Raw genomic sequence first — 8,971 nt, 5'->3', positions numbered from 1 at the left:
CTGCCAAGGCTTCCAGAGCAGAGACTCCTGGAAGCACATAGGTTTTCGGTTCCCTTCTGCTTCAGATAGCGCCTGGCAGCCCCAGGTTCCCAGGGTTTGTTAGAATGAGTTAGCTCCTGCCACCTTCTCAAGACAGAGATCGGGTCTGTGGGCCGGTCCACTCTGAAACAAGGCCCCTAAATGGTGTCGGAACAGGTCCTCTACCTCCACTGAACTGACGGTCCTTTTGCCTTGAGGTCATCTCTGCTCAGCCCACAGCTGGGTCATTTCTGGTCACGCTTTATTAGGAAAATAAAACCAACTCTCTATGTACAGGACACATCAGTGTCTGGGGGGGCGGGGGGGGGAGCTCACTGGACTCTACAAGGAGGCCCATGGCTGGAGGAAGTGCTCTCGTCCACCTGGAGAAGGGCCCGGAGCAGCCAGCTACTCGATGCCTTCCTGCTTGTCTTTGATGGCCACCTGTCGGGGAGCAAGGATGTTGGAGACTCAGCCCCAGCCTCCCTGACCAAGGGCCACCAGGAAACCGCCACTGTGCCCCTCCCCAGAGTGCAGCCATGAGCTAACAGAAGCAGCAAGCTGGGGCCCCAAACATTCTGGGTGCTGGGCAGGTGCCCCAGGGACCCTGGAGCCAGCCCACCCACGCCATCATTCCCCCGCAGCCCAGGTCCTGTTGCCCAGGGCAGGAGGGAGTCGGGGGGCAGAGGTGCTTCCTGGTGGCTCCGGAAGCCGTGGCTCTTTCTCACTCTCAATTATGCCTAGACTTTGAAGACCCCTGAGTAAACAAGTGTGGCCACACCCACTGGGGCTTCTTGATGATGGAACCCCCAGGGTACAGTGAGCTGCACCCTGGACAGACGGACCACAGGGGCTGGCACCACCAGGAAGAGGTTTGGAGGGCCAGCCCAGGCCGCGGGCCCCTCACTCCCACGAGAAGACCCAGGGCACCAGGGGAGGTCCCACCCCCGGATGCAGAGCGCAGGTTCCAGGCCTCAGCTCTGTAACCCCTCAGTCCACACTTGGTGGATGCTGTGGCGGACGTCCCTGCTTGGTCATCACTCCCTTCTCCGCTCCCCCAATAAATCAGAGGCAATCCCCCAGGGGCCATCCTGGGTGAGGGCATACAGGCTGGTGTTTGCGGGGACCGCCCCCCATCCCCCCTACAGAGGCACCTCACCCGGAAGCGCTCTTCCAGCAGGGACAGCTCGCTGATAAGGTCGGTGATGGCGTTGGTGAAGGCCTCCTGGGGGCTGTAGTCCGGCGTGGTCTGCACCCGGATGATGATCTTGTGCTCCAAGGGGTGCGGGACTTTGTAGCCAGCAAACAGCACCTGTGGGTCCTTTAGGAGCTGCCTGAGACATGGACGGGCATGGTGAGGGAGGCAGGGTGCTGAGCAGAGTACACTTGGGGCTCTGGCCCCTTTGTGGCCTTCTAACCAAAGGTCTCCCTGTTGGCTTGTGGCCTGAAAGCACACGCAGCTACTCCTGACCTTTAAGAGTTTGTGTTGCGGTCACACACCCCCACCGCAGCCCCCGCAAAAATCTTGAGTTAAACAGACACCTGAAGACGACAGAGCCGGTGGGGACTCCTCCCATACACACACCTACAGGCACGAGGGTCAATGACCCTTCCTAGGGAACAGGGTTTCCTGCCAGCTCTGCCCTCAGGGGATGTCAGGGAGCCTGCAAAAGCCCCAAAGAAACCTCCCAAAGCAGGAAAAATCCAGCCAGCGTCCAGTAAACCAAAAAAAAAAAGCCCCATTCCCAGCCCCCAAAGAGCATCTGGCAGAGTAAATAAAGGCAGCAGGTGGAGAAGGCCCTAGGCTCTGAGCACTTAATGAAACAGAAATGGAAACCCTCTGGGCAACGCGGTGGCAGCTGCCGTCCGCGCACACGGGGTCCCACTCCGTGAGGTTGTGAAGCCTGTGCCCTGAGCACCGGGAGGCTTCCTCCTGTCAAGTGTGAGGACTCCCCTGGTGGCTCAGCAGTAAAGAATCTGCCTGCCAACGCCAAAGACAAGGATTCGATCCCTGGATCAGGAAGACAACACATGCAACTTAGCAGGTAACTAAGCCCGTGCGCCACAACTATGGAGCCAGTCAGAGCCCGGAGCCGCAACGACCAAGCCCACGTGCCGCAGCCACTGAAGCCCAGGCTGCCTGTGCTCTGCAACAAGAGAAGCCAGTGCAACGAGAAGCCCTCACACCACAACTGGAGAGTAGCCTGCGCAGCAATGAAGACCCAGCACAGCCAAAAGTAAATAAAATGCTTGATAAAAAGTGTGCACACCGAAGGAGGGGGGGCCTGGCATAGGAGGGCACACTGGGCTCACATGGGCGGGGGGGGGCTGCAGCAGGACCCCAGAGACAGCCTGGGTGCACCCCTGGTGTGGTGCTGGGCGGGAGTCATCCAGACAGAAGGTGGGCAACCCCGACCCCTAACTCACACCAGGAGATAAACAGGCTCCTGCCTGCGGCCTCAAACGTGCACACCTGGGAAAGGCTTGGCTTCACTGACAGCGTTTTCCAGCAGCGAGAGGACAAGTTCCTGAGCCAGAGTGGCAATCCCACTGCTGGCCACCTACTGGGCCAGGACTTACTGGTGCAAATACCAGGCGTCAGGTAACCACCAGGACACCGGATGACCAGAGTCCCTCTCCCACCTGCTTCCCTTATTCTACTGTCAATCTCTGGCACGTATATCTTGGAATGCCAGGTGTGACTGACGTCACTATTTGTGACAGGGCGGCCAACCCTGACGGCGTCTCATGAGCACAGAGCCTCAAGTGCGCCTCCTTTTCTGTGGCTCACTGTGCATTTACTTTCTTTAGTCGGATAACTGAGCCAACACAGAGAAATGGCTGCAAGACCAGATATGGGGTCACCGTCATTTGGAAGAAAAGGAACTGGGATCTGTGAATTCCCACAGCCAGCTCCCAGGACTTTCTGGAGCTCAGAGAGCCTCGAGAATGTCTTCTGGAACTTATGCTTGGCCTCTCAAAAAGCCCATCAAACATAACTCCCAGAACTTCACTGGTCATCCCGTGGCTGAGACTCCATGCTCCCAATGTAGGGAGCGCAAGACCCGGTGCAGCCAAGTAAATAAATATTTTAAAAAACACAATCCCCAAAAGCCACTGACTTGGAACTTACGATTTAATGATGTTTCCTAGCGTGTGGTCCTCCTTGTTGATGGTGAACAAACAGGCATTGGGTACTTTGGTGTCCTTGTTAATGGTGATCCTAGGAAGAGGCAGAGGCAACAGATTGGGGACGGGGGGTTTCCTCCCTGGAGTCTAAACCCCGTCCTCCAAGGCAAGCTTAGGCCCTACCTTCTCCTGAGAGCCCTTGCCCATCTCTTCATTCCATACAAACCTCTCTGACTCAGAGAAGCCCAAACCCAGCCACACCTGGAACCGTGGGACCCTCACCTACTCTGAATTATCTCTTCTTCTCAGAGCAGAGCTTCTCAACTTCGGCACCACTGATATTTTAGGCCAGAAAATTTTTTGTAGGGGGATGTCTGGTACACTGTAGGGTATTAGCAGTAGCCCTGGCCTTTACCCACTAGAGACCAGAAAAGTTTGCAGAAACTGCCAAAGTCCCCTGGCGGGACAAAGTGGCCCCCCAGGTTGAGAACCACTGCTCTCAGGGGAGACTGAAGTGGCTGGCAAAGGGCTACGGGCTAGACTGCAGAGACTTGCAGTTAAGACCAGGCAGTTAAGAGAAAGAAAAGCCAGAATTTAAGATGGTCTTCTGGAGGGACTTTCCTGGCAGTCCAGTGGTCAAGAGACCCCGCTTCCACTGCAGGGGATGCGGGTTCCATCCCTGGTCGGGAAAGATCCCCCATGCCACCGCAGCGTGGAGAAAAAACAAAACAAAGCAAAAAAAGGGTCTTCTTTGTGCTGAATCCTAGACTAAGCACTTCACATAAATTACCTAATTTAACCTCCCCTAAGAGAAAATCCTGTGATTTAATACACTAATAAGCCCATTTATTGGATGAGGAAAGTGGTTCTCAGGCAGATTAAGTCACTTGCCCAAAGACAGAGAGTTGTTAAGTGGGGGATCCCCAGGCAGGCTATGTGAGCACTGGACTGCACTTTCCTTCACCAGCAGACAATGAGGAATCACTGGAGATTTTACACCGGCGAATGAAGATCCGGTGTGAGTCTGACAGCCATCAGACTGTCCTCCGTATGCAGCAAAGAGGATAACGGTGCCGGGTGGAAAGACTTTGGAGCCAGAAACCCTGGGTTCGAATACAGATCGGCTAATTTCTGTGCGCCTGGGGGAGTTACTTAACCTTTCTGAGCCTTGGTTTCCTCGTCTACAAAATGGGGCGGCTCACCACCGCCCAGGACTGTGTTAAGTTTGGCAGAAACGGGTGTGGAGCATTCGGCGAGTAGACGCTCGAGCAAAAGTTGCTTCTGTCTCCCGGCAGAAAAGCCCCAGAATCTGAGGGCGCAGACAGTCGAGGGCCCGCGACCCTCTCCCCGTCCCTGACCCAGGCTGGTTCCACTTACTTCTTCTCGCCCTCGAAGAGCAAGAACGACTCGAAGGCGGGAGGGGCGTTCATCCTAGCGTCGCGGCCACCTCCTAAACCCCTGCAGCAGCCACCACCGCCTGCAGAGCCCTACCAAACGACCACTTCCGGGTTAGCGGCTGCTTCCGGATTATGCCGGCAGTGCCAAACCCGTGTGAGGATCGGCCCTTTGCCCCCTATCGGTCTGGAGGATCCTGCGCAGGCGTGAGAAGCCTCCAGGGGTGCTGGTGGCTCTGCGCATGCGTGAGTTTAGAAGCTCCTCTCCGCTCACCTGCGGGCCCTGGCGCGCCTTGGCGCTCGGTGGGAACGCTGAGGGGTGCTCTTTCAGTTCTCAGACATCCTGTCTAAGCCAAGCGGGAAGCCAGCGGTGTATTTCCCTCTGCTCTCTTTGTTCCTTTATCCCTCTTTGGAAATGTGTCCTTGGAGTACACAGCAACAGGCTCTTGAATGGAGAAGGAAGCCTTGTGGTAGTGGGCAGGTGTGACCCAAAGGGATGGAAGAAACCTCTCCTGGGCTAGACTGTTGTATATGAAAAAAATCCCGGTGCCCACGCGAAGGGCTACAAGACCCCTGGCCGGTTGTCAACTGACTTTCCAGGTGGGCTTGTAGCCTAGTGAGTTTCTTGTTAGGGCAGGGAGGGCTAGGGAGGAAGCAGGTGTAAACAGGTGGGGACAAAAAAAAAAATGTCTGCCATTTCAGTAAACAAAGAATGGTTGCCCACTATCTAGTTACCAGCCCCTGACAGTGCTCCCTGAGGGGAGTTCAGGATGGAGAAAAACAGGATGCTGGCCCTAGAGAGTTCGGATGCATATCTAGAAATCATTTCAGTGAGCCCACATTCTTGCATATTCCCAAGAAAAGCACTGAAATCCTTGAGTGTCTGTCTTTTGTGATTCAGTTCAGTTCAGTCATTCAGTCATGTCATGTCCGACTCTCTGTGACCCCATGAATCGTAGCACGCCAGGCCTCCCTGTCCATCACCATCTCCTGGAGTTCACTCAAACTCATGCCCATAGAGTCGGTGATGCCATCCAGCCATCTCATCCTCTGTCATTCCCTTCTCCTCCTGCCACCAATCCCTCCCAGCATCATGGTCTTTTCCAATGAGTCAACTCTTCTCATGAGGTGGCCAAAGTACTGGAGTTTCAGCTGTACCATCATGCCTTCCAAAGAACACCCAGGGCTGATCTCCTTCAGAATGGACTGGTTGGATCTCCTTGCAGTCCAACGGACTCTCAAGTCTTCTCCAACACTACAGTTCAAAAGCATCAATTCTTTGGCGCTCAGCTTTCTTCACAGTCCAACTCTCACATCCATACATGACCACTGGAAAAACCATAGCCTTGACTAGATGGACCTTTGTTGGCAAAGTAATGTCTCTGCTTTTGAATATGCTATCTAGGTTGGTCATAACTTTTCTTCCAAGGAGTAAGTATCTTTTAATTTCATGGCTGCAATCACCATCTGCAGTGATTTTGGAACCCAAAAAAATAAAGTCTGACACTGTTTCCACTGCTTCCCCATCTATTTCCCATGAAGTGATGAGACCAGATACCATCATCTTCGTTTTCTGAATGTTGAGCTTTAAGCCAACTTTTTCACTCTCCTCTTTCACTTTCATCAAGAGGCTTTTTAGTTCCTCTTCACTTTCTGCCATAAGGGTGATGTCATCTGCATATCTGAGGTTATTGATATTTCTTTCAGCAATCAAAGGAGCGATCTTTTGATACTTGACTACATGTGTTGTGTTTTTCAGCAAAAAAAAAACAAAAACAAAACAAGAAAGCTCCTATATATCCTGGCTCCTATCTTACCTCTTTGGAGCAGTTCCTCACAGTGATCTGAAAGGCTGTCTCCCAGGCTATTGTCCTCAGTAGGATCCCCAATAAAATAGAACTCACTCGGGAATTCCATGGCTATCCAGTGGTCAGGACTCAGCACTGTCATGCTGAGGGCCAATTCAATCCCCAGTTGGGGAACTAGGATCCTACAAGCCACGTGGGGCAGAAAAAAAAAAAAAAACCCCACATAACTTCCAACTTCTGGGTTGTGTATTTTTGTTTTGAGTCAACATAGCTGTGAGAGGAACTCAAAAGGATAAGTGTGTGAGTCGGTTCTGGTTGGTTGATATTTGCAGACTACAGCTTAGAATAAAAGTCCTACCTCAGCAGTCAAAGCAACAGGGGCCAGGGTCTCAGATTGGCTACTGGAGCTGTAACAGCTCCCTAGATACTTCTTCAGGTCTGGACCACAGCTGTGGAGCCCCCAAGGAAATCTGGAGCTTCCCTCACCACTTCCTGGGAAGGACTATTTCCTACTTGAGCTTGAGACCTGTGGTGTGAAAATGTCATATGCTGGAGGCCCACACCAACCTGACTCTCTGGGCCAAGAGTCTTTTAGTTTGTGACTGTTTTTTAAGTCGACAGTTTTACTGGAATACACCATCCCCACTGGTTTCCTCATTGCCTGTGGCTGCTTTTGTGCTACAAGAATAATTGTGACCAAAACCTGCATGCCTGGGCCTTTGGAGGAAAAATCTGGCAATCCCTAATCTTGGGGAATGAACCCGTGTTTGACTTTGATATTTATTATTCAGTTAGAGCCCAGACACTGAAGTTACTTATTAACTTGCAGGTTTCCATCCCATACAGAACAAAACTTCATCCACCAGTTTTGTATCTAATATCACCATCTTATTCTAACATTTCCCAGCTTCTCAAAATAGTCTGTGAACCAGCTTTGCTCAACACTCGTTTCCTCCTTGAAGTGTAATAAATCTTTGTTACATGTTCATGCTATATTTGTCTGAGTCATTTTTTAACATATTTGAAAATTATATTTTAACAGGAGTTTCCCAAGAGGAGGTCGGTGGGAATTTGCCCAGATTTCCTATGGGATCGGCCCAGAGGATGAAGAAATGCACATACCACATGAGCTAGGCCCACTCAGGGCTTCCCAGGGTGTCTGCTTTGTACTGAATGCCAGCCCCAGGGCTGCAGGCCTCTGTCTGAGGGCCCAATCAGACTCTCAAGACATCTGGGGGGCGGGTGAATAACAGGCCTGGCGATCCCAGGGAGTGGTACAGAATCCCTGGGCAGGTGAGAGGGTGACCTGCAGGACCGCCTGGACTTGAGGGAAGGAAAGAGTCTCTTCTCTCCTTTTTCCAGGGGGCTTCCAAAAAGAACGTAGCATCCTGCGCTGTAGGGAGCTCTGCTCCGATTCTGAGAGGAGAACCTAGACCAGTGGGTACTCATGGGAGAGGTGGCTACAGTGACTACTCCCCCACCAGATTCATTGGAGGAGAGGGTGGCAGTGACCACGCCCACATCAGATCCACTGGAGGAGAGGGTGGCCAGTGTTGCCAGTGGGTGGCTGGCTGTGTGTGTATGCAGTTAAAATCTGCAGTTCTGGGACTTCCCTGGTGGTGCCGTGGTTAAGACTCCGAGTTTCCGTGGTTAAGACTCCGAGTTTCCAGTGCAGGGGATGTGGGTTTGATCCCTGGCCAGAGAACTAAGATCTCACATGCCAAGGGTTGTGGTCAAAACCACCCCCCCACCCCCATGGTTCTATTTGTGCAAGCCCCTTTTAAGTGCACACCTGTCTTTCCCCTTCACTCCATGCCTTGGGGCTCAGCAGACCCTGGGGTCCATACTGCCTGATCAGGAGGTCCTTGAAACCCAAGAAGAGCCAACAGGCAGGAGATGTGTGTGAGACCCTAGGGAAGTAGCCAGAGAAGCACGAGTTGGTGATGGGGGCAGGGAAGAGCAGGCTGAGGCCCCCTGGCCCTGAGCCCTGGGCCAGGGAAGGAGAGGGGATGCCCAGCCCTGCAAAGAAGCTGGTGAGGCCCACAGGCTGGCAGAATCATGACCAAGAAGAGATGAACATCCAGGGGGTTGAGCTGGTGTAAGCTGTGGAGGGAACCACCCATCAAGGCTGTGGCCAGGAGAAAAGTCTGATATGGCCCCAAAAGCCACGGGGTTGAGGGGAGGGGGCAGCCCCCTGTACCTTCTCCACCTCTTTGCCTTTCTGGGCCACCCCTCAAAGAACCCAGTTTGCAGTCTGCCCAGATGGTCCTGCCCCAGAGCCTGGCTAGTCAGCCGGGTCAAGGGTCCTGCCTGTAACCCAGGCCCTTGGGAACTGTCCCAGGTCTGGGCTCACAGGGGAGGCTCTAAGCTTGGTTGAATGAGACCTTTAAGAACGTGCTAGAAGACCCTGTTCCTCCTCTGTCTTGCTAATTACGTGGAAGGTTCCTGTGTACCTAGGGAGGGACTGGGAGGAGGGCAGGGAGGTGATGACCAAGGAAGTCCTGCTTGGGATGAGGGGGTTGGCATAAGGGACACTGGCAGGGCCAGGCCACGTGGTTTGAGGTTCTGACCTGCTTCCTCTTGCAGGCCCGGTTGAAGGGCCTGTTTGGGGGCTGCAAGGAG

At 53.3% G+C, this 8,971-nt stretch overlaps 1 protein-coding gene across 1 annotated transcript; it reads right to left on the bottom strand.

Annotated features, from left to right (window-relative positions):
• Window positions 1–263: 263 nt before the first annotated feature.
• On the bottom strand, window positions 264–4,682 carry POLR2J (RNA polymerase II subunit J). The gene is made up of 4 exons (XM_019988154.2): window positions 4,525–4,682; window positions 3,152–3,241; window positions 1,178–1,352; window positions 264–462 (listed from the first exon to the last, which is right to left on the bottom strand). Exons 1-4 carry the CDS (start codon window positions 4,575–4,577, stop codon window positions 427–429), a joined length of 354 nt encoding a protein of 117 aa, XP_019843713.1. The 5' UTR covers window positions 4,578–4,682; the 3' UTR covers window positions 264–426.
• Between the last annotated feature and the right edge of the window lie 4,289 nt (window positions 4,683–8,971).

This window comes from Bos indicus, chromosome 25 (genome assembly GCF_029378745.1).
Source record: "Bos indicus isolate NIAB-ARS_2022 breed Sahiwal x Tharparkar chromosome 25, NIAB-ARS_B.indTharparkar_mat_pri_1.0, whole genome shotgun sequence".
In the NCBI taxonomy this organism is placed as follows: Eukaryota; Metazoa; Chordata; class Mammalia; order Artiodactyla; family Bovidae; genus Bos; species Bos indicus.
This window is presented reverse-complemented; position numbering and strand designations above follow the sequence as displayed.